General features: G+C 38.8%; 1 protein-coding gene across 1 annotated transcript in view; it reads left to right on the top strand.

Annotated features, from left to right (window-relative positions):
* Positions 1-26,841, top strand: part of ARID5B (AT-rich interaction domain 5B) — a 179,937-nt gene that overhangs the window by 16,200 nt on the left and 136,896 nt on the right. The window contains exon 3 of the mRNA XM_047072823.1: positions 14,846-15,071. Coding sequence (XP_046928779.1) covers positions 14,846-15,071 — 226 coding nt within the window. The remainder of the gene's footprint in view (positions 1-14,845; positions 15,072-26,841) is intronic.

Consider the following 26,841-nt stretch of genomic DNA (forward strand, 5'->3'; position numbering starts at 1 on the left):
CCTGTTTCTCACTCCACATTTTTGATGTTATAGATCAGTAATTCAATAGACAGCCAAGCAGGTGTTCAAATCATTCCTGACCCCCCGAATTCCTTAAATGACCCCTCTAAGCAGCAGAGCGAAAACATTCTCAGCATGTCAGAATATTGAGATTCTCAGTTGCCTTAATATTTTTTTGGCCTTAATTTTTTTCTGCCCTTTTTGTTTGTTTGTTTGTTTCTCTTTTTAAGCAAAGAGAAGCCACATCTTGGCCATGAGGATTGGAGGATTGTACGTCTACAGGACCTGCAGACTGTGCTTATAGGTGACAGAATTCTAACTGGTCAGCTGTGTCAAGGGCCTTTAAAAGATGAATCTAGAAAAGGTGGGAGAAGGAAAAGAGAGACAAGGCTTGGGCTTCTCTGATAGCTAAGGATGTAATACAATACTGCTCTTGAAAAACAGTTCTATTTTTAAACAGAGGCCTTTTGACTGCAAATTTTTATTCGATTCAATTCACCCAGTATTTATTATTATACCCACAGTTCTGTGGGGGTGCTAACAAGACGAGTAATATCGGCCCTTCTCCCTCTACTTGCTTAGAGGAGATAAAACAAAGTTAGCAACTTACTTAGTAAGATTATCTTTTGCTTTGCCCCTTCCATCCAGAAAGGTATGCTCATATTGTTAAGTAGTTTTCTTAGAAATTTCTGTGGGTACTCCCCAAAAAGAAAAGATCTCTCATATGGGCAGTTGTGTCAAGATTTAGGCAGTTGCATGAAGCCTTTTACCACTTCTTGGCAGAAATTAGTTTAATTTTCAGGCATAGTGAAAATTGGTATTTAAGCAGTTTGTTTCACTGACTGTATTTCATGATCACACAAAAATGCGTGAATGTATCCCATATTAAAGATTAGTGTGCCAGTTATCCATTGTTGTATAATAAGTTACCCCAAATTTTGTGTCTTCGAACATCATTTATTATATGTATTATTTAGCATTTCTGTAGATCAGGAGTCTGGGCGAGGCTCAGTTGGGTGCCTCTGGCTGGGGGTGTGGGGCGGAGGGAGAGGGTGGGTTTGGGGGGTGGTTCTCAAAGCTGTTGCAGATCCCGCCTGGGCTATACTCATCTCAGAGCTCACTGAGGTAAGACCTACTTCTGAGCTCACTCACTTGCATGTTGAGGCCTCAGGGCCTTGAGGGCTGTTGGCCTGAGGGCCTCATTCCTTGCTGGCAGTTGGCTGGGCCCCCCTCAGGTTCTTGCTGTGCCACATGGGCTTCTCCATGGACCAGTTCCCAACATGGCAGCTGACTTTCCTCTCAGTGGGCAAGTGGAACAGAGGCCACGGTCCTTTTGTAACCTAATCACAGAAATGATATGCATCACCTTTGCCTAATTCTGTTTGTCAGCTGATGTGCAGCCCACACTCTTGGGAAGAGGATTACTCAAGGGCATAAATCTGGGAGGTGGGCATCATTGGGAGCCAGATTAGCCATCAACGATGGAACCAGTCATTTTAGCATGAGGCTAGTCAATGAGGGTTGAAGGATATTCTTCTTACCCTGTCTAGCTCTTATTACGTATTCTCCCCGGGTGGCTCCTTCCAAACACCTCCTCGCTCTTCTGGGCATTTAATTATAGAAGGCATACATGGTAGACAGCAGATTGCTTTAATCTTTTAAAGATTTGTTAGTCTTAGAGCATGTCAACAAGCCATATTGGGTCTTTCTTAAACCTAACATCTTGATCAGTGAATTTGGAGAGTTTTGCTGGAAAGGGCATTGTGTCTGGTGTGATGATAAGTCTGCAGAGGGAAGGGGAAGGAGGCCCCTATAGCTGGTATAATTAAACAGGCTCCTTACTGCCTAAGAAAATAGGTATGTTTCATGCACAGTGGTTGAGGATGGGCATTAAATTAGGTTGGTATATGTCCATGTAAACACCCAAATGAGAGGGATTGTTGTCCCAGTTTGTGTCTCTAACGTGTGTCTACAGGAGAGGAACATGTTCTAGCTACCCTTCAACCCTGTGCATATGTCAGAGACTTGCATCTTGTAAATTCTGTGGAAATCAGCTATTTCATGGAAAAACTTTCATGGAGGATGCAACTTTGTTTTCAACACAGTGTTCAAAACATACAAATGTAGGGGCTCCTGGGTGGCTCAGTCTGTTAAGCATCAAACTCTTGATCTCAGCTCAGGTCTTGATCTCAAGGTCCTGATCTCAAGCCCCGTGTTGGGCTCTGCACTGGGTGTGAAGCCTACTTAAAAAAAAGCAAAAACAAAAACAAAAAACAAAAATAAAAACAAAAAAAACAGGGACACCTGGGTGGCTCAGTCAGTTGAGCATCAGACTCTTGATTTCTGCTCAAGTTATGATCATACGGTGCATGAGATTGAATCCTACATTGGGCTCTGCACTGACAGCACAGAGCCTGCTTGGGATTCTCTCTCTCTCTCTCTCTCTCTCTCTCTCTCTCTGCCCTTTCCCCCACTCTCTGTCTCTGAAAATAAGTAAACATTTTTTAAAAACAAGAAAACCCATACATATGTAGGCATTAAAGTTTTGAGGAAAAGGTGGCATAAAGAAAATTTTGGTCAATTTTTAACAATGGAAATTGATTTATAATGCAGCTTCCATGCTAAACCTACTGGAAACTTGGAGAAAAGGAATCTGGATTCAAATTTAGAAGCATGCAACTGTGTTGTTTGTGTGTGTGTGTGTGTGTGTGTGTGTGTGTTTAACCTTTAGTTTAACATTTCACCATGTTCCCCCCAGTGCCTGTGTATCCTCTGTTTCTTCTGCATGCAATGTCCCGGGTTCTTCTCCCTCCTCCTCTCACCTCCTAACCTTGCTAGCTCCTTCTATTCCTTAGGGTCTCAGCAGAGAGAACTCCCCAACCACTCAATTTGAAATCATCCCCGGTTCCACCCCTTGTCTTTCATTATTGCCTCTTCTAGGTTTTTTACTTCCTATTTTGTTTATTATCTAGCTCTTCTGCCCCACCCCTCTCTCTCCCTAACACACACGCGTGCACACACACACACACACACACCCCATACACACCATACACTACACACCATACTTAATCACTGTAGGCTCCAGGAAAGTAGGGGGTTTTGTCTGTGTTATTTCTGACTATAACCCCAATGCCTGACACATAGTTGGTGCTCATTAAATATTTGTTGAATGAATGAAAATGAATGAAATAACTTATGACAGTTTCTCAAATAAATCACGTTTAGCTGAGGGCTATTGTTTACTGTCTACCCACCCCCAAAACTGGCATCCATCTGTCAGGGGCTTCTTCCCCAGCTGTTCTAGTACCCAGCACAGCTCAGTGTAGATGCACAGAACACTGACAATGGAAGAATGCATGGATTCTCTGGCAAAGGACTAAAAAGGGAAGAACCTTCACTTCTTAGGCGAGAACAGGAGGTCCTGGGCACTGTGGGTTTCTGAAGGGCAGCACCAGTGTCTTCTTCCTCCTCATCTTTCCGTGGCTGGTACTCAGCCCAGTGTTTGGCACAGAGCAGAGTCAACACAGGTTAATTGGATCAGATTGAGTTGAGTTAGGGAAAAGCTCTAACAAAATCTCTCCTGACCATAACCCAGTGTGCTCAGCTTGTGAATACTCCCGTGAAGGTGGCAAAGATGGTTCCTTCTGTATTCCCTTCTGCAACTGTTTTGTCAGAATGCCCAGAAGCATTCATTCGTCCATTCATTTATTCATGCATTCATTCACTTCCTCATTGCACTCAGGAGCGTGCTGGGTACCAGAAGTCATGGAAGACTATGCAGGTTTCAGAAAGCTTACCTTGAAGAAAACTCGGGCTTCATTCTCCGGTTTATACAACCTGCCTGAGGTGGCAAAGTAGTTGGAATCAGGCTGTTATAGTTGCTTGGCTCTGTCCTCTGTGCCGGCCTCCACACCACCGGCTTTGAACAGGAGTAGAAAGGTCACCCACTGTGGTTGCAAATTGGCTCTTGCATTAATCCTGGCTTATTCAAAAACACTCAATATTTTTCCAAACTGAGTTTAGAGCTTTTGATTGAAGCCTGAATCATTTACCACGGCAGAGCATATCACCAGTATAGGAAAAACTAGAACTTAAAAATACAAAGCCCCTTTAAGTAATCCAATATAGGATAATTACATTATTAAATAAAGCTGTGGGTCTCAAATTATTCCACTGCCATTGGACATGTAAGGATAATAATGTGAACTGCGCTAAGTGAACAGAGCAAAAAAAATGTTTAACAAGAGGGAACATGTCTAAATCATATGTTTATGTTTAAATAGAGGCTACACAAAACAGGAAGATTTACTTGGTTTCTACATTAAAGCGTTCTAAATAGGCATAAGGCTCTTGGTGCTTCTCTGTGAAGACTGCTCTTCTCATTAATGACAGCAGTATATCAAGACTCCATGCCAGATCACCAAAACCCTGAAGAATTCAGACAGCTTCCACCGTGGTTTGCATATACCAACAGGGGCAAAGGGTTTTTTCTCTTCCTCCCATTAGGGTCTTTCTGAAGTAGAGGCTCTGTTGAACTGTGTACCTGGGCAGGAGACAATGTGCCTGTAAAACTAGGTGGAAAAAGATCAGGAGATGTCAAAGGAATGGTCTGGAGTCATTCGGCATATTAGATCACCTGTGTTGGGTGGTAGTTGGGTTTGGGTTTATTGCTATTAGTTTTGCTTTTATAGAATGTTCTTCTAGGTAACTTACCTGAACTTTAACACTGGAATTGGGCTCATTTATCTCCTTTTGCTTATGTTTTAATGGCCAGAGCTAAGAACATGAGTGCCAAGCTAGTTTTTATTATGGCAACCTGAAAGTAGTTAAAAAAATAGACTGTGGAGTAAACACCCTATCTATTTGGCCAAAGGAAAGGTGGCAGGCTCAACCCCTGACTTCACACATCTTCAGTGGATATCAGATACTTGCTTGTTTAGAGATGAAATATCTAGGACACTGGGATGCATCTTCTTGCTTTTTGTGTAAATGGTTTTTCATCTTAGGGAGGAAAAAAAAAAGCACATATGTGGTAAATCCAAAAGGAAAGAAGTGAAACTGAGAATTAATGAGATGATGTTTCTGGTGCTTTCTTTAGAGATGGGCTTCTGGTCAGGGAGCAGGCTGCAGCCTAACAGGTTTTAGATTAGTGTGTATTAAAAATGTATTTAGGAACATAAAATATTTAGGATTTTTGAATTACTTGTTTGATACGCAAATGCCTTTGGCTATACCATGAAGGATGGTCGCATTACATCTGACAAATCACACCTCAGAGCAGTCTTCTGTTTGCTTACTCCCTCTAATTGTGCCAGGATGGCTTTCCAAAGTTCACTGAGCCACAAGCTTCACCCAAATGTCTGGTGGGAAGGAGGGGGAGGTTGGAAGAGAAGGGGCTGGCTTGGGAAATTGGAACCCAATACACTAATGAGCCTCCATGGCAAATCCATTTCATCATGTTCAGGGAGTCAAACGAAACCTTAGCACATACTTGAGAAGATATCTTCATCACTCAGACAACAGAAAATTCTTTGCATTTTTAAATAGCACATGAATGGCAATTTCTGCCATCTTACTTTGGGGACAAGAACACAATACAAATCAAAAATTAAAATCCCTTTTGTTGCAAAATGACTTTAAATCCCACCCCCTTGACCTCCCAGGACACTGTTAGGGGTGAGTGCCCTTGTCCCAGGTGGGAGTAGCATGGATGGAGTATTACTACTGAAAGGGCTATGGGGACCAGTTTGCCAGGGAGACAAGGGTGCTGCCAAATCTGATTTCTGGTTCCACATCAGTTTTCTCATCTCTAAAATGGGCCTGGGAACACCTACCTCAGATAGTCTTTGCAGAGATTAGAAGAGAGTATGTCTGCTAAATTCACGGATTAGTGTCTGGACAAAGTAAAGCATTTTAGAGTGTTCTATTCCTCAAGGACTGAGGAGAATGACTTAGAATCCCAGACACTAGTAACTGCTTTTTGTCCTAACTACCCCTTGGAGGTAGCCAGCCGTAGCCACAGGGGTATCATTGTTCCCAAAGAATTAAGAGGAGTGAGGAATACACACGTGACATCTTAATCTTAATACTGCTCGCTCTCACGCCCTCATTTTCAGTCACAGTGACACGATGAAATAATAGTAATAGCCATTATTTCTTGAATGCCTACTCTGTGTTGACCATTGTACTGTGATAACTTCAACATCCTTATGACCCAGTGAGGGGAGGGTTTTTTTTTAATCTTATTTTCCCCCATTTTTTAGGTTGTTTTTGTTTTTGTTTTCTTTTTTTTTAATGTAATCTGTATAACCAACGTGGGACTCGAATCCATGACTCTGAGACCAAGGGTCCCACGTTCCACTGACGGAGCCAACCAGGAGCCCCGCCCAATTTTTCAGATGAGACCTTGGCAAGATGATGTTATGTCTCAAGCTTAATGTGGACATTCAACCTAGTACAGCTGCGTTTGAATCTGGGTCAGCCAGACTCAGAAGGCTGTGCTTTCTAAGTATCCCTTAGTTTCTCCCAACATGGAACATCCAGAGATGGTTTCCATTAAAATCGGTATTTTTTGTCTGCTTTAGGCACAGCACAGTCCTTGGTTCCTTGGGAAGTACAAGAGAAGTAGAAATTAAGCAAAGGTACCTGCCACTAAAAAGTTTCTGCGATGCAGGCATTGACTGTAGAGAATAGAATTCCATGATTCAGCATCAAATACTGGTGCCTAATAAAGATTTAACATTATGTCAGAGGTAATAAGAACAGTAATTCCCAGTTCAGGGACCAACTGAGTGTTGATATCATTTTATTTTGTCTACTCAGGACATTAAAAAACAACTGCTACCATCTATTGTCATCCTCATTTCTGAGGAAAAATGGATATTCTAACACCAGATGAAAGGAGGAGGGATACAGTATTAAGTGGAAAGAGTGTGCAGGGGCCCCTCTAGATCAGCACTGCTTCCTTTTCTCTGCTGTCTGCCCTGTGTCTTTCCCTGGTGTGACTCCAGTAACAGGGCTCCTGGGCCCTGTGGCTTCCAGTGGGGTTTGGCCTTAGAGGTTCCCTGCCAGGACAGGGACAGGAGTGGGGGAGACATGTATTTACTCCCTGTTCTTATCCTGTGAGCTTCCTCCAGGCTGTAGGTGTCCTTCTAAGAAGAGTCACTGCCACCGGGAGAAGGGTCTGCTCTGATTTTGGTAATCATTCACTCCCACTTTGACCCTTTGGCCGAGACGTGATGATAATTGACCTGCCCTAAGCCCAAGTTCCTGTACCATCTCTCTCGAGGTTCCTTTACATCCCACCAACACCTTTGTCATTAGTCCCTTCCTAAAATCTTCCTTGGATTATCATTACACAAGTATTCTATCTATTTCCCACTGGGACCCTAACTGGTACAGAGATAGTCCTTGAAATCTAGCAAATTGAGCTTCATGAAACGCTGGCTGCATGGTCTTCATTTTTCTCATTTCACGGCTGGCCAGTGAAAACTTCATCTTGTCGACCCACATTACCATTCTGTCCTGCCTGACTTTCTCGGACCTCTGACTGGCAACCACGTGCCTGTAGAGTGAAACCTTTTTACTCACCCTGTAGGTGTCCTGTTCGTGGAGCACATTAATGCCTAACTGGGAGAGTGATCGGCCAGACAAGTAGGTGCCTAGAATGACAGTTATCTGAGCGGGGCTTGAAAGCATGAGAGTGGCCAACCCAGCCAGGCCCAGTGGTGGCACCTTCTGCCCCTTGCACACCATGGGCACACAGGCCTAGCACAATGGTTAGGGCACAAGCTGATGTGCTTGCACTGGTCTTTCTAAATGTTAACATTTAACAGTTTTTCTTCATTTTTAGCTTCCATCTAGTTGAAAATATCCCACTCTTGGGGAACCAGTTGGACTATTATTTTGGTTTCACTATTTATTTAGCTAACATCACCTGTTGGTATGCTTGCATTCCCGTTTATCGCATTTCAATTGCTACAATGAATATTTTAAAAATCTAGGATGTTTGGGGAAGATTGAGTCGAATATGCTGTGTTTTCTTGTTCTCATTCCATCCTCCCCCTGCCAACCCCTCTATATTACACTTATGTGTTCATAATCCTTTAAGCTTAATTAACATAGCTGAATATTGTTCTCCTAAGCAGTGATTGGTTATTGGTTACCTCATAGTGTTATACGGAAGGTTGCATTCATTTTCTCTCTTCTGAGGAATGATATAATCATAAAGATAGAGGTTTCTCTGTGTGTGAGAGGGACGTAGAATTAGATAAGTGGCTTAGATAAGTTGGGAGTTCAAATCTCTCTCATGTCACAGCCTACAGGTAAATGGTTCAGGGCTAGTGTGGTGGTTGTGCTCCATGAGGTGGTCCAGAGACCCAACTCTGGGCAACTCCTTTCTGTCTTTTTCCCCTGAGAGATTTGTCCTCATGTGTATGGTCCAAAGGCATATCCATTCCCTTTTAAGGGCATGACTTGGAAATTGCACACACCACTAATACTCATTTTTTTTTTTTTCGGTCAGAACTTGGTCATATGGCTGCACCTGGCTATAAGGGAAGCAGGAAAATGATGTGTTTATTCTGTGCCCAGCAATTTAGCAGTTTATTACAAAAGAATGAAGGAGGAATAGATATTGGGGGAAAGCTAGCCACAGTTGGGGGATGTTAAATTTCCCTTGTGTCAGCTAAGATCTTTTCTTACAATAAGTCAAATGGGCTGTGGAGTTCCACTGAGCTTGAGCTCATTCTGAGACATCTAAATTCACAACACGGGGCTGGAATCTAGATGAATTTTTGGAACCAAACTGGAAAGTAGTCATAGGCTTAAAGGTAAATATTGGAATTCCCATGGAGAATATGCAGAGAAAGAAGATCTAGACCCAGACTGCATCTAAGGGTATATGTTTCCTACATTTTCCCAGTAGGGAGATGGAAAAAGGAAGAAGAAAAATTGAACAAAGCAAAGAAATGTATAGGTGGTAGATGCTGGGTAGGTGTTCTTCCTGGATCCACTGAGTTTTTGTACATCTCGTGAGCAGAGCCACTGACTGTTCTGGACTTCCCTTTCAAGGATGCTTATGTAATGAACAGCCTTGGAAGACAGAGCTAGTGTCTCCAGCACAGAGGGCAGGCATAATCACTGCCCAGTATTAAAGATTTGAGTTCCCTCCGCTCAGGGTCTCACTCCTATAATGCACCCCACTGCCTGTGCAGGTATCATCTAGCTCTCTTGGCATCTCATTTTGGGAATTAGGTATTGAAGAAGCAACACAAACACGATCCTTTCACTGCAGCTATTGCTGTAAGCAATAAACCATTCTTTGTCTCTGACCAGGAGTCTTGTGTCCTCTGCCAGCATCCATGGAACTGTGGCAGGACAACTTGTAAGATTGAAAGTAGAGTAAAATCTTAGACTCTTCACAGTTCTTAATAAGAGGATGAGTTTCATCAAAGGTAGGGTTGTTCATTATCAAATGCCACTAAGAGGTCAAAGAAACCAAAGAATAAGAAAAGGTCTTGGTTTCACGATACAACACAATGGTTCTCAAAGTTTTTGGACTCAAGACCTTTTGCACTCAAATTACTGAGGACGCCGAAGAGCTTTTGTTTATGTGGGTTATATCTATTAATATTTACTGCATTGTAAGTCAAAACTAGAAATAACTTAAAAATTCTTGGTAACTTATTGAAAACTAAAAATAAAATGACATCCATATGTAAAAAAAAACAAAAAAAACAACAACCCTGAATGTTAAGCTGAATCTCAAACTTTATTCAAGATTAAGTCAAAATGGATCATACTTCTATACAACTTTGGGAAGAAAACATAGAAGCTCTTTGTGACCCAGGATTAGGCAAAGAGTTCATAGGTGCAACAGCAAAGCCACGATTCAAATAAAACAGCTGATCGATTGGACTTAGCCAAAATTTAAAACTTTTGTTTTGTTGAATACACAATTAAAAGAATGGGAAGACAGCTACAGAATGGGAGAAAATATTTTCAAAACACGTATCAGACAAAAGACCTGTATTCAGTACATACAAGAATTCTCAAAACTCAACAGTCAGAAAATAAACAGCCCAATTTGAGAAATGAGCCTGAAGACCTCAACCCACACTTCACCAAAAAGGATATACGGATGAAAAATTAACACCTGAAAAGATGTTCAACATCATTAGTCATTAGGGAAATGAAAATTTAAAACATGATGAGAAGCCACTGCATTTATATTATGATAGCAATAATAAGTTAATTAACAAACCCAGTATCAAGGGCTGGCAAGGATGAGAAGCAACTGGAAATCTCATCCATTGCTGGTGGGAATGCAAAATGGTAAAGCCACTCTGGAAAATGGTTTCTACAAAATTAGATATACACTTACCCAGCAGTTCCTCTCCCAAGTATTTATTCTAGAGAATTGAAAATGTATGTTCACACACACACACACACACACACACACAAAACCATCTGGTTATAGCAGCTCTATTTGTAATTCACAAAGTTGAAAACAACCCAGTGTCCCTCAATGGGCGAATGGATGAATAATTTTGGGACACATCCATATCATGAGATACTACTCAGCAGTGAAAAGGAACAAGCTATTGATACATACAGCAACATGGATGGATCTCAGAGGAATTATCCTGAGTGAAAGAAGTAATCTCAAAAGATTTCAGATGGTATGATTCAATTTATACAACATTTGGAAAGGAGAAAAAAGATAGCGAGAAGAGATCAGTGGTTGCCATGTGGTAAAAGTCATAGAACTATACATCAAAACAGGAAATTTTACTGTAAGCTAATTTAAAAAATAAGAACAGCAATATAAACCCATTATATATATTTGCCACATTTTTATGGAAATTAACCATATTTTCAAAAACAAAAAAAAAACAGTGGCATTGTTTTACATTTTTATAAGCTCTTTACTGTCTAGCTTAATAGAGACAGCTGATTCTCATATCTGCTTCTGTATTTACTCTCTTGCCTTACCGTATGTCATATAGTCTCTGGAAAACCCCACTATACACTTGAAAGAGAATAAGACTGCAAAAAGCAAGTAATGTCTTAGTATTATTATGATCTTTGTTTTGATTCTATGGACTACCTGAAATAATCTGGGGATTACCCAGGGTTCCTGGACTACACTTTGAGAACCACTGACACAATACACTGTCCCAAATTTCAGTAATTTTCATGCATCTTGACTTTTTTTTTTTTGGCTGTACCCACATGTCCTGTGTTTACTTAATGGTTTAGTTCAAATTGACCTATTTTTTAACTTAAATTTATTTAAAGAGTAAACATTCTAAATCTCCTGTAAATGGAAAACCAGTACCACTTTCCCATAAATGAAAAGTAACCACAAAAATAAATAAGCAATGAGTAATATATATATATATGTATGTAAAGTTTACCTGTGAGCCATCTAAACTCATCTCTGCAAGGACTCAGGACAATGAAAATGGGAGTTAATACTGACGTACCACTCATTTATGTTAGCCCATTTAATCCTCAAAATTACCATAAGAGGTAAATAGTATTATTATCCTTTTTTTCTACATACATACAAAATCTTGAAGCACGGGGAGGTTAAAGAAGTTTCTCAGTGTTCCATGGTGAATAAATTGCAGACCTGGGATTTAAACCCAGGCAGAAGGCTCCTGAGTCCAGGATGAATACTCTGTGGGCAGATAGGAAACCTGGGTTTTTGTCTAAGTTCTATTGGAAGTTGGTATGAGGATATGTCATAAAATGAAGGAGGTGGAATAAATCAGGGTGTGCAAGTTTAAATGTTGATTGGCTGTCCGGGGGGCCAGGCAGGTAAGGCAACAGGGAGTGATGGGGTCAGTGGTCAACTCGAGATCTCGCATCTTATCTAAAGAAAGCAACCACCCACTTCCAACTGTTTGGGGGGACGTTTTTGTTTGTTTGTTTTGGCAGAGATATCATTTTATTTTACTATTTCATTTCATTTTATGAAAAGATGGACGTCTGGATAACTTGTGCAAAGTTTTCCGATTTTTAGAACATGGGCAGAGGCCGGCCATACACAGGCAGGCTAATTCATGACTAGATCCTTTCTTCTGACATAGAGGATTCCATGATTCAAAAAGCTGTTTTTTATACAGTGGTAGACACAAAATCCAAATTACAGAAACAAGCCGTTTAAAACAATGATGAAAGGGGATATGGGCTCCGATAGCGTCTCAACACAGCCTACATAAATATTGATCGGGAACTGGGTTAATTGAAAAGCCAAGGTACATTAATAGAGTAACAAAGTGTATTTCTTTGTGTTCCTTTTGTGTTGTATTAGAGTAAATCAGCAATATTTATCCAGTGCTAATTCTCGGTTTGCAGAGAGCTAATGTAATCATGAGATGAGCTTATTGAAATTCTTTTCTTAGACATAGAGGCTTGCCCGAGAACGGCGTGTATTAAGAACTTTAGTCAAAGCTTGCTCAGAATAGTAAATACGAACATGTGATTTATGCCATTGTGTGTACAAAGCAATGTTTCCTGAGACATTTTCTATATATATGTTAGCTGTTTTGTTTTTTGGGCTGGTCTGCTGCTTCCCCCTCCTCCGCTTATCAGATTTCCTTCTAAATCCTGGCATTTGACAATGTTGCAGGGCCAGTTTCTCTGTGAATCCACAGTAAAACATACTGGTGGTTTCACAATTAATCCAAACTTGGGTTTATGGCTTATGTGTGTTTATGTGAATTCCTGCATTTGTTTTTATATATGTGTGTATATTCATAAAGTCTGTTTCTGAGAGAGAGAAAAGGAGGGAGAATAAAATCTATAGACTGAATCTTGAAAGATGGGTTTATTCATCAATGACATCATAAGGATTGTATTTTCTCTTGGTTAATAAACTGTTTGTTTGGCGGGCGTTGTAAGCCAGCCAGCGCTAGTCATGCCATTTCTTGGAAAAGATCTGAAGCAACTGGTAATTGACATGATAATCATTTGATCATAGCGCTATTTGAAAATAACACTCATCTCCAAACTTGTCTCTTCTAAGGAACCATATTTGGTAACATTGTTGCCAAATTCCATCTTTGCCAATGTTGAGTCTTCTATACCATGATACTTAATTATTTTCAGTATATTCTAAACTTGATTTCTGGTGTGCCCTGTCCAGAAGCTGTTCCCATATGCTTTGAAACAATATCCAGCCTGAATTTTCATTCTGACATTTAATAATCACCATGTAATAGCTATAAAATGCGTGACAACTACAGATCTTTTATTTCAAGAGGATGGTGTAGTGAATCTGAGTGAAATCATCCATTGAAATGGTACTTTGTAATATGCCCCATTGTTTATAAAGTATTGAATTTTTTTTTCAGTAGCAAAGGATAAAAACAGTTTCCACTTTGGGTCCCATTCAGGGGAAGTTCATATTTAATCATGATAAGAGAAAGGACTCCATTACGAAAGTTTTACTTTTCATTTTTGATAGAGTATTTATTTTGTTGCTGCCTAACAAACTTTGTTCTCAGAAGCAGCTTGGAACTGGATGAGGAAAAGTGAAATTTTAGATCCTACCTTAAAACATTTTTAAAAATGAAATCCAGGGTTTCTCATTGTGTGAAGCTTATCTTTTTTGTTTGCTTTGGAGTAACGTGTGCAGTACTGTGTGTGTGTGTGTGTGTGTGTGTGTGTGTGTGTGTGTGTATGTGTGTGGAGGTGGGGGGCGGGAAGGAGGAAAGAGTCATGTTTAACAGCAAAATTAGCCAAAATCACTTGTGAATTCCTTTTGTTTAATAGCTTAGAGACATCTTCCTGTTGTTGTTTGTCAAAAATATTTCTAAGATTTTGTAAGCTTAGGGGTTTTCACAGCTAAGCTTTTCTTCAGAAATGTGAAGTAAAAGAAATGAAAGAAGTCGGTTCAAGTTGAAATGTCAAATGCTTCAAATAATTTAACTTAAAACCCAGTGAGATGATCTTCTTAAGCTTATTCCAAGGAATCTTTGGGTAGGAGAGGCCTTCCTTTGCTCCATGGATGGATCTCTATTAAATATCTTGCTAGATTAATTCTGAGTCAGAAAAGTTGGTTGTTTCCTGGAAGCAATTAGGGATGCTTAAAATTCAAATTTATGATCCATAGGAGAAACTTAAGTTTCAACTACTTTTCTTAGATTCAAAGGCTTTCTCCTCACTCACCCTCTCTCTTCTTACCCCATATGTATTAAAAGAAAAAAAATCAGTTCATTTCTCAACTTACAAAGTTTTTAAGAAACATGAGAATGTGTAAGTTTCTTTCAGTGGGAAGCACATAACATTTATGAAGTATTTCTTTTGGGATTACATCACAGTTTTATTTAATTTTTAGGACAAAAGTTAAATTCAATATTTGTGTATAAGCCAAGGGAAAATGTACCATAAACATAGGAATTTGGGGGTGAGTCAGAGTTCCAAGAATCCCAGATTTACTTAGACCATTTATATAGAGACAGGCTAACCATTAGTCACCTAGTTCTCGCTTTTTACTTTTGCAATTAACTGCACCTAAAAATTAGCTTTCACCTGAGTGGTCAGATAGGCAGCATGGGCTTTGGCAGCTAGCATTAAAAATAGCTATCAGAATTACTGCTCTAATCATATAACAAATATATCTTATAAATTATTTTTCAACTAGACAGCTAGCAGTGAAAACCCGTTGAAATGAAGCGAGCTATTAAAGATACTCTGTCACCAAAAAACACATTGTTTGCTCGTGTAGGGCTAAACCACTCAAATGGTATTTCAGATGGGCTTTGTTGAAAATTTGTCATTTGCCTCTCAACCACCAATAATAGTTTTGTTCTCTCCTGACCACCTCTTGTAGGATGAAGTCATTGCTGTTTCCGAAAAGGTAATCGTGAAGCTTGAAGACCTGGTCAAGTGGGTACATTCCGATTTCTCCAAGTGGAGGTGTGGCCTCCAGGCTGGGTCGGTGAAAACCGAGGCCTTGGGAAGGAATGGACAGAAAGAAGCCCTGCTCAAGTACAGGCAGTCAACCCTCAACAGTGGGCTCAACTTCAAAGACGTTCTCAAGGAAAAGGCTGACCTTGGTAAATAGAATTTGTACTTCCAAATCTAACGTGTGGGCGGATACAGTAACCTACTTTTTTTTTTTTTTTTTTTTTTGGTCATAGACTTTTCTGGAAATCCTGCCATATATATAATTTTACATATAAAATTTCTTTAGCCTCAAAGGGTCCTCGGAACACCTTATGGGCACGTAGTCTGGGTGTGTAAGGGATGGGTGTTACCTGCCGGATCACAGGGCCTTCTTGGCGTGGAGCCCTGTGCTAGAACCTGGGGGATAGCACACGTGACCTCAGGCAGCTTCCACGTGGTGTCAAGGCGTGAGACTTAACTAGGACACCTGAAATAGAACTAGTGAAGAGTTTAAATATTTGTTCTAAGTAGATAGTATGACATCTATTAATACCATGTCAGAATTTCATGTTTTCATGTTGGGTGGAAAATGAAGTGAGGAAGAGAGGCGAGTGACTTCATGTGGAGCAGGAGAGCAGTGTCAATGCGGGGAAGCCACTGGTTGGCAACTCATGGCGTAGGTTTCCCTGGGCTTTTAGCATTCGGAGATCACCATGAACGTATTTTTTTCTTTCCTTCCCTCCCTTATTCCACTATGAGTTTAAAGGAGAACTTGAGATTTTGGAGTAGTTATTCTAATTAGTGTTCGAATCCTGACTCTCCTGCTTATTAGCCGTGTTTTCTGGGCAATTTGTTTAACCTCCTAGCCTTAGTTTCCCTATGTGAAAAATATGAGAACTTTACAGGGTCACTGAGATGTAAGATACAAAGGGTTTCGGACCGTGATGACTGGTATATAGGAGGGGCTCCATAATTAATTCTATTGCTTTTTCTTAACAGTTTCTTCTCCAGTGCCTTTTTGTGCCCTTTTCTTGTGTTTTGTTTTGTTTTGTTTTCCTCTTGTTTGTACGTCCCTCTGGCATTCAGTGACTTACTCTTCTAACATTGCTCAAGACCAAAGTTGTTGACCTCTGATTTAGACTCGTTATTTCCTCTTTAGGCAAAGAGGAACTTCACTTTTAACATATTAAGGCATCTTTTTCTTTCATTCTGGCACAATGCTGATTTTCATAGCCCTATTTTATGCCTTAATGTGACAACTTCCTGTTTTTTTTTTAACCTAGGATTTAACTATTACGACAAACCTAGACGATTTATTTAATTGGCATAAAGAGACTACATAACAACAGTAACTGTCTTTCATGGGATTCTGATTTGTGATGAGCTGTACTGTGCTTTGGGACTCATATTAATATTTTCTTGCAGTTTGAATCAATGACCAACAGTTTCCTGTCATCTTTTGGTAGACGTCAGGCAGTAATATTTTGGACATGGCGGCCTGTCACGTGTACATTTAGAGAAAATTATTTAATCTGGTGGTTTTATTTTAAAGCCAATAAATTGATTTCTTAAACTTCCTATATATTCTGTTACACGTCCCAATTTTATGAACACACAAATGACCAGTCTTCTGACCTGTGCTAATGCTGAATAATAATACATCTGTTGTATTCTTTTCCTAATGTATGATCTAAGTTGTATTGCTATTGTCTTATGTTTTCCTTAACATTAAAATGTTTCTTTTGTTCGTTTGATTTTTTTTTTTTTTTAGTTATGGAATATACTGTTACTAATAAAAAACTAAACAGGAAACCCACAGGGGACAAAAGGATGTGTAGATGGTTAAGCTTCTTGTTGCACGTATAAACAAGAGTATTTATAGTGGAACTGTTTTCTGTTTAAAATTGATAGTTTATTAATGAATATGAAAAGAAACTCAATCTCTTAATTCTAACAAAAGATTTAGAGGGTTTGATCTTAGTGAATTCTAAAAAATGTCCATGACCTATTTTTTAATAACTGATTTCAGAAGAAATTGATTTATGGTGAATATTCAAATTACTTAGTGGTGTTTTAACTCTAGCTGTTCATTAGACTCACCAGGGGAATTTTGAAAATAATACTGATTGCTAAGTCCAGCTTCCCCAAATTCTTCATTCAGTGAGATTGAGACAAGGCCAAGGAATGTGTACTGATAAAAGACTTTCTAGGTGATTCTAATTTTTTTTTTTTTTTTTTTTTTGGTCTCATTTGGGAACAGCACTACAATTAGTGCTGAAGAAGGGAAAATAATCAACAGGAGATTTGATTGGGAGGCTCTCCTCTGGTGAACAAGAAACACCATGTACTTTTCCTTTCTTTGTTTTTTAATGTAAAATACCCCTTTAAGGATAGAATTTGGGGCCTTGAAATTCTACTCAGTTGGTATGAACTGTGGGGAATTTGAGACAAATAGCTTTTGTAATTGGAATGCACACTGTGTTGTAATAATGTGGAAAGAGAAACAAAAACTTTCCTTAATGTAATGAGTTTCCATTATCTGCCTGATCTAAGGTTTACAAGTCTACATTGTTAGGATTTATATTGGGGAGATAGGGGGTGTCATTTGCTGTACGCATTCCTGTCCCAGCAACTTTCTCTTCAACCTCTTCCTTTCTCTGTCTGCAACATCAAAATATTTGTTGTCTGTACTTTTCTTTCTGCACAGTGGTTTTCTTATCTCTCTTTCTCTTGGCCACACTGAAACCACTTCCAATACCACATTGTTAATGGAAGTTCACACACTTATTAGGTTTTTCCTTCTGTAGAACACTTCCAACTCCTCATTGTTCTTACCAAAGAAAGAAGATGAACTCTGAGATTACTTAAGACCCCCCCTTTTTTTTTCTGGTGGAAGTAAGCAAAGAATGGAAAGATCTCACCTTTCTGTGGCTAAAATAAAACTCCAGTACGTTATTTTTTTAACTGAAGTATTTCATCACGTTAAAACATCAATAACAACATACTAATTAGGTTGACTCTTAAAGAAGGGATTCTACCATCTAAAAGCTAATTAAGGAACTCTTCTTGCTCAACGTTTAGGTAGAATAAGCTCCCTTTAATCCCGGTTTGTGTCACTTCCTGTCCCTCTCTGAATAGTAAAAAAAACAAGAATGTTCTCACAAATGTGTGTCTGCCAACAAATTAATACTCCGCAAAGAGAAACTCTGCCCCAAATGGCAGCTTCCAATAACTGCTCTGATTCAAACCACAGTTCTTATTTTTTTTTTATCCCCTTCCCCTTTAAGGACAATATTTGCGGATATCATGTTTGCTTTTTACAAAATCTCTGCAGTTTTCGTTTAAGATTCTAAATGGCTGGTGATAACATGACACATCTAGGTAGTGGGAAAGACAACAATCTTCAAAAACACTCCTGAGATGTGTTGCAGCGCCTTCGTCCCCTTCCCTCCTCTTTGTCCTTTTCAAAGAAAGAAAGTTCAGTATGAAACCAATTCAAATTATGACTTTACTCAGTGAGATGTTTTACCTTCTGTCAGTTTCATACTGAAGTTTATAGAAAAAGAAAAAAAAGAAGAAAGAACTGTGTTAAAATAGAAGGGTTAAGGAATGTATTATTCATAAGCATAACGAACACAGGAACCTGTTTTTCCAGAAGAATCGGGTTGATTAAATCATTCACTACACAAGCTTCTAGTTATTTATTTTTGTCTTTAGAATTACAGTACTTAGCTTTTGTAATAAAGTGGACTTGATACCCATATTTGGTATGGCAGTTGGAAGTAGTCAAATGAAGAATTATTTCATTTTACGAAATTTTTAGCAACTAAGGAATATAAACACTATCAGTTAAACATAGCAAACTTGCATTTTTTATTCCTTGGGCTATAGTTTGAAAAAAAATCAAATTATTTTATATAACACTGCTTCTTACAGAGTTCCTTTAAGTGAAGTATGAAAGCTGCAGAGTAAGCTTTATTGGCCTATAAATATGTCATTATAGTTGGACTACATTTATATGCTTTGGATTGTTGTTTAAGCCAAGAAAATATGTCTCTACAGGTTGACTTTTTATTGAAACCCTTTGAGGCATACAACAGAATGTATTTTAGGCCAAGGTTATTAAAACAGCATTTTTATTTTTTTGCAGCAGACTCATTGTCAATTATGCTGCCACAAACTGTCTGTGGATGGGCAGTTATAAATGGTTTCATCTCCAAATGTGTCTCTAGAAAAAGAAAGAAAAGATAGAAGCATCTGAGCTGAAATTGAGAAGAGAGACCAAAGGATGTGGGTGTGGGTACAGCTGAATTTAATGATGGGGGTTCCCTCAGTTCAATTTCTGTTTCTAAAGGCCCATCAGATTGAGAAAGTGTGGCTTCCCCTGTCCCTTCTGGTGCTTGGATTTTACTGTACTCTGGGGAATAAACAGCATGGTGGTTGAAAGAGCAGTGGATGGGAGGTCAGGAGACTCTTGGCTCTACTTGTCCTGTAGATCTGTCACTCCCTGGAACAGTCAGCAGGTGTTTGTGCCTTCAGGTTCCTGGGATGTAAAATCGGTGTAATAGTGTGTACCTTGCTTTATCTCCCTGGATTTTTGAGAAGGTCAACTGGGGACTAATTAGTTAGTGTCAATGGCAGCCTTTGTGATACTGAAGTCCTAGTATTTTCACCATGTTACTGTGAGAAGGAGGTTCTGTATGATAGGGAGCTATGTGGTATGATATTAGTTTATTTGTCCCTTTTGAACTTCCTGAATCATGTGGTCTAGTGTTTAGGGCAGGGTTTATTCTCATTACTGTCTGCCTCAATAGAAGACGGTTATTAAAATCCTTCTGGTCTTTGCTTTAATATATTATATATAATATATATTATATATGTATTTATTTATATATTATATATAATGTGTATATATTGTGTATATATAATATGCACATATATTACATATTAAATAGATTACATATTACATATTAAATATATATTATGTGTATATGTATAAATGTATATAAATTATGTGTGTATATATAATGTATATATATTATACGTTGAATATATAATATATATTAAGTATATATATTATAAACATATACTATGTATATACATTATGTATACATGTACATATGTATATATGTACATATAAATTATGTATATATTAAATATAAAATATATGTATGTATTTGTAAGTCTCTTTACATATAGATTTTTTTTATGTTGTATAACTTTTTTCCTTTTGAAAATTTTGTCAAAATAAACTGGGCCGTTAAGTGCCCAGTAGTATAAATGACTTCTCTAGTACTTTTAGTTAGAAATTAACTATACTGCTTGGAAATCTTGGAAGCCTTGTGTTTCAAATGGTTATTTCAGGTCACTTTTGAGTTTGATGTGTCAAGCTGCTTCCAAGGGTGTGGATTGGGTCATGATTCTTATTCTGCATTGAAAAAAACAGTTTAAATGTCTGCATTATGAAGCATGGTAAGGTGCTGATGGTTTACCATAATGAGGAATTTTCACCTGATACATCTAAGGAACTTGCTAGGATTGAAGACATGCTAATTATTAAGACAGTCCTTTCCTTCCTTCCTCCTTCCTTCATTCCTAGATGTAAACTTCGTATATTTATTAAACAGTCTTATGTACATATTTGCTGTTTACGTTTTAACTTCCATTGCTAGGTTAGCTGTACTGTTTGCCCTAAGGTAGAAACTTGTGAAGTTTCTTAGATGGTATATTGTTGAATTTTTCTATTCATGAATATCATAAGGAATCCCTACGGAAGGACCCCTTCACTGAAACAGATCTGGCCTTTATAGTAGCCTTGAGTTCAAAATAGAAATCAATTACATATGGAGCCTATCAGAAATTTGTAAAGGTACTTTCTAAAGGAGTTTCTCACAAGGCCTTCTGACAGTATTGTTGTGTGAACCACGCATTCTTTAAAGAAACTCATCATGGCACAGTTAACACTAGAGAAGTATGCTGTCAAAGGGCCAACATGGCTGTTTCCTCAAGGTTACTTCATGCCACTGTAAAGTGACAGCCCAAAGGACCTTTGACAGGAGTGAGTTCATACTTCCAAGAATCTGTATCCAAGATGTTCAAAGCTTTAGAACAACTTAATGGTGGGATATTTTCTATGGATCTAGGAAGACATCAGGGAGATTACTTCATTTCATTTCAACGTTAAAATTCAGCTTGCCCACGTAATCAAATAGTTGAACATTGTCCTGCAATAATGGTAGAATGTGTGTGTAAGAAGTGTCTTGAAAAAATGACAGTCATGTATTTTGTCTGCACTTAGCCATCTTGGCTGTTCCTGCTGGAAAGGAAGTCTGCAAAATCTAACCATGTGCGAGCCAGTCAGCAGCTAGTCATGGATATTGCTGTCTAGATATTCGTGTTGCCATCATTCATGAAGGCTCATTCCAAGTTAAGACCCTTTCATTTAGAATTTCTGTTGACTTGTGCATCTTCTAGTGTTTTCTAGAATTATGAATGCTTTTTAGAATTCCAGATTCCTATCTTCTCTTGATAATGGACTGAAGATGGGTAGTCAATAGAAGAGAAATTTGTAGAATTTAAGAGTTTATTCTTTTAAAATTGGAGATCTTGGGGCAAAAGTAGGGGGAAAAACATGAAATTGGAAATTTCAGTGCTATTTTTAGTATTCAGGTTACCAGTATTCACCTCTTGGCTACAATGCATGAACAAGGTAAGAAACTCATGCTTTTTTCTACCTCTTCAGAGAGTCGTTAGGCTAGACATTGATGTCGTTGATGTTTCTTCTCCCCTTTCCTTGAAATAGTTCTCAATCCCTATTATTATATTATTATTATATATATACTCTAATATTAGTGTTTATTTGGCTGAACAATCCCAATTTTTTTCAGTTTTTCCCCAGGATGTGGTTTTAAAATCTCTCACCATCCTGGTTACTCATCTTAGGATCCACTTTGGGTGTCCTTTTACACCTGCTTACCCATTGATGTTTTATGAGCTCATCTGTGCTGAGAAACCTAGACCAAAATGAGAGGCGGCTTCCAGTGGAACAGAGACTGATACACATCCTTCAGGCTTGGCAGGCTGCACTGACTAACATATGAGACTCTCATACCAGCTGTATCGTCTGGACTTCTACTTCTCAGAGCAAGAAGGAGGGAAAATATGTTATTTAGCCACTATTCCTGAATTTTAGTCACCTGGGTTTTTTTGTTGTTGTTGGTTTGTTTTGGTTTGGTTTAGTTTGGTTTTGTAGTAGTATTAAGTGTAGACTATTATCTAATGAACATCATTGTCAACTAAGATGGCAGGAGTCTCTGTGGCTCAAAACCAGTGCTGTGCTTTTCTAGCTTCTGTTGTTCCTGTAGTTGTGTACTATAGCATTTAAGGTAGCACTTGCCCCAGTTGAGTTTTGCCTCAATAAAGGTCTACAGTTGAATACCAGCTTGGTGTCCAGCTAGTTTAACCTGCTCCAATCAAATAAGATAAAGACCAAGAAGTATTCCCTAAATTATCATATGTGTTAGTTGAATGCATTATTCTCCCGGACTCCAGATGTTTTTGCTTTTTCATTTGTTTTCATTTTCTGTTCTTCTGGCATTTGGTCTTTAATCAGATACTCTGTGGTCATGTCTGTGATAAAAAGACCATGATGGGGAAAGCAATCAACCCATAATTTTGTTTTATTATTTCATTGATTTCATTATTTATTATTTCAGTAATAAGAAATGTTAATTTCACAATGAACTATCTGTGATGGTCACCATCTGAGGATAGATAACCAAAGATGAAAGAAATTTAGGTGTGGTCACACACAGAGACACAGAGTCCTTTGCCATATAGATAGATAGATAGATAGATAGATAGATAGATAGATAGTGTGTGTGTGTGTGTGTGTATTTATGTATCACCTTTAGCCTGGTTACATATCTGGGGCTACTGGAGAAAGTCTTCTAGGGAACCTTAGTTTCTTGCAAACTCGTTAATTTCTGGTATCATAGATGAATTGATGAACTTGAAGCAATAAATCTTTTTGCATTTGGTGACAGGAGTGCAACATTGACTCTGTGCCTCTAATGTGCTTTAAAAATGAGGTTAGATTCAACAGTTCCCCTTCCAACTGGAGATACATAATGCTTTCCTCCTATTCTTGTAACCCTAAAATGTTTCTGTTTGCTTTCCACCTCTCATCTATTGAGCCTCTGCATGGTTACTGACTGCAGGCTGTTATTATAGCTGCTATCACGATGGCCTCACCTTGGAGCACAAAGCACATGCATCCTACATGTGAATTGATGTGACTTTTCCAGGGGGTTTTGTGAGCAGATATTTGATTGGGGCATTTAGACTTAATTCTCTTTAGTGTTGACGCTGATTCTTCCAAACAGCTCGTTTATCTTTTAGAGTACTTGAAATGTGAGGTTTTATTGCAAAACATTAATTTTCCTAAATGTCAAAGATGCGCTCCCCTTCTCTCCTCCAGCATTATGTGTTTAAGTCTGTAGTTTGTGCAGGTCACTGCAGAGAAAAGCTGAGGTTTGGACTTCTACCCCGTTTTAATAAATATATTTATTTAGGACAGACTGGAATAATGATGGGTTTTCAAAGCCTTTACGAAGTGCTTCATGCACAGTAGGGGCTGAGCAAACAGTGCTGCCATTTCGGGGTTTCCTGATTGCCTCACCTTGTGTGTTTCCAGTTAGTATGCTGGGATGAAGTAGCCTTCCTTCTTTCTTTCCTGAAATCCCAGAGCCGTGCCTTGCCGCGAACTTTCTTCCTTTGGACCTCTCCACTTGCTTTCTAAATTTTCAGTAATTTTTAACATTTTTATACTTCTGACCCTTTTAAAATACTGGCTTTCAGCCTGTAGCCCTCCTTTCTTCGAAAACTTCATGCCTGCTGGATAAAGTACAATGTTGTCGGCAAGCATCCAGTGCTTTTCTTTCTTATTAAATAACTTTCACTGTTGTTGTTTTTATTATTACCCATGCTATCCATATTGAAAATGCAGGCATTGCAAACAAAAAGCAGAAAAATGTAAGCTGCTTCCCTCCCACCCAGAACTAACTGCTGTTAGCACTTTGATATATCTATATGCCAGTAGATATCATATATGCAGAGACCATTCATATGCATATACCTTTTCCCCATAAAAACAAAATCTAACGTTTGCCTCACTGATTTAAATTCATACAGATGTGTTGCGACAGTGCCTTCATGTCCTAAAAGGGTCCACACTGTTTCTTCCTGCCTGCATAATGTTTTATCATAGAGGTGTTTCTATGGTTGGACATTTTGGTTACACTTCTGTTTTCCCAAAACTCTGTGAAATTCTTGTTGCTCTGCACATACCCATGACTATCTCCTTATATATTTGTAGAGGCGGAATTGCCAGCTCAAAGTGCACTTGGAATGTTAAGACAGCCTATCTCTCTCCCTTATCTCCTATTCCTTTATGTAAACCTCCTGCTTCAGTCTAACTTGTCTAACTGCTTGGTCTTCTTTCTCTTTAACAACATGGACCTACCCTCCCACCCCCCGATCTCTGCAGTACACTGTGAGTGGCTCATGCCTTCACTCATTCTTGAAATGCCCCTTCCAGGACTCTCTACCTATAGAAATTCTCTTCTTTAGGACTCAGTTTAAGCCCCGAAAGCCCTTGTACGCCATTCAGCTCTTAGTATTTTCCCTGCTTACAGAGCTCTTATCACACTTAGTGTCTCTACCACCTACTAAGCTCCTTACTCTGTAACGAGCAATAGAATGCAGTATCTTTTTCTTATCTTCCCCATAACAGTCTTAGGTCTATCGTGTAGGCACTCTAACTTCAAAGCTATACCTCCTAGGTTGAGTAAACATGCGACTTTTATGATCAACCTCTGAAATCTCTGGCGTTCCCTGCTCCGAGTCGAATTGGGATCCCTGTGTGCATACAGTGGTTGACTTCTTTTCCAGCACTTCCTAGGATGACACCCTCTAGAAGAGGAGCTGTCTCATTGGTACCTGGGAGGAGAAGCAATATGCTGGGGAAGGGTGTATCGCTTTTAACTATTTTGGCTTAATTTGTAGTCAGCCATGTGTAGACTTATTGTAGGAAACTTATTAAGAGAGCTTTTGACCATGCTTGAAGCTAGCTGCTGGCCTGAGGATTTTTGGTGTGGTTGTAGGGATTTGTTGTGTGTAGACATTTTATGTATTAATGCTGGCATTTATTAATTCGTCTCTTCCTCAAGGGAATATTTTACATGTTTCAGGATTATAGCAGTCACAAAAATGTGCGGGGAAATAAACAAATCCAGACTGGACTTGCTCTGCCTTATCTTTTTTTTATTATCGGCTTGTTCATAATCTGTCTTTTTTTAGGTGACAGGTTATTAAGGAGATGGTTTTAGCATGGCATCTAATATTTTGTATTCTGGGCAATTGCACTGTTTTAATCCTCACCTACCTTAAAATGGTTACTTGCTAATCATGATGGAGGATATTCTCCACCTTCCAACTACCCATTCGACTTCTTTGGTTCACAAAGAAACTATTCTATTAGGCCCTACAAAAACAATGCTTCATGCCTGGCCTATTCACTCGATAAGAAATAAAACATTGTTTTCATAGCAGTGCTGATAATAAGGCAGATTTCAAAGCATGATGAAACGTATACTTTTCGAGCAGAGAAAAACCTATAGTTACCTGGCTAATTACCCATCACGTGATGGTTGTGTGTAAATATAGGCTTCTCACATTTGCAGCCTCTGTATGGGTGTCTTTTTTTTCTTTCTTTCCTTTTTTTTTGTTTAATTGAGAACGCTTTTTTAGTTGACATTGTTTTGTATTAATATTTTCAATCCAAGATTTAGAATGAGCAAACAGAAGCTGCCACTTTAGGTTGGCTTCTTTTTCACCACTGTACTAAACCATTGTAGAGCAGACTTTAAAATAAGACAGATCTGGATTCACATTCAAATTTTTGCTCCATAAGCTGTATGACCTTAAAAGTTGTACTTCTGCTTTGATTGCTTATCTGTGAAACAGTTAACAATACTTGTCTCACGGGACTGGGGAAGATTAGAGTAGATCACATATGAGGAATCACCAAGCATACAGTGGGAGCGTTTTGTCAAGAATGCTGGTTTAGTTTCCTCTTTCCTTTAGAAGAGTAAACCTTACAAAATGCTGTTTTCTCCCCCAGAAAGTAAAGTAGACAATTGCAACATAAAAGAATACCTAGATAATAGATAACAGTAGTATGTGACTTCATTCAGGTTGACTCCTAAACATTGGAGTATCTATTATAAGGCCCAGAAGTTGATTCAGGGTTAAGTAAGTCATGATCCCAGTTTCCTAGGGGTCCAAAACAACCTGGAGGATTACTTCGAAGTGCTTTTAAGGTGATGTTTTGAAATTTGATTCTTTTGGTTAGTGTTTACCTGTGTATTGCCCTGCAAACCATTTGCTTTTACTTCCTCTGATCACGCTTAGATCATAATGAGCAGCTGATTCTAGTTGGTTAGAAAATTTGATGCCAGGAGTTCAAATGTACTTTGGGATCTCACACGTGAAACATGTGAGTTACTGGCCTCATCTGCTGCTTCTCTGGCTGTGAACTGGCTGTTCTTGTGGTATACTGGGTTTATATAGATAAATGTATGATGCTTGTGTGCTTGTGGACTGGTCCACACTGGAAATCTGTTTGTTCTTGAGGTACCTAATTATTCCAAAAGAAACCAAACCACGCTGTGAAGGCCGTGGTTTTGTGTGTGTTTCCTCTTGAAGGTCATGAGCAAGAATTTTCGGACAGCCTGCGTTGTGCTACAGTAACAAACATCTCCCAAGTCTTGGTGGCTCAACACGACAAATGTTTATTTCTTGTTTAAGCACACAGTTCATTGTGGTGTACAGGACTCTACATAACAAATTTTCTCTCTTGTGATGGCTCCACAGTGGTGC

This window comes from Lynx rufus, unplaced genomic scaffold, assembly GCF_022079265.1.
Source record: "Lynx rufus isolate CCGP_SWC_20201006 ecotype Redwood Valley unplaced genomic scaffold, mLynRuf1.p SCAF_11, whole genome shotgun sequence".
NCBI classification, from domain to species: Eukaryota; Metazoa; Chordata; class Mammalia; order Carnivora; family Felidae; genus Lynx; species Lynx rufus.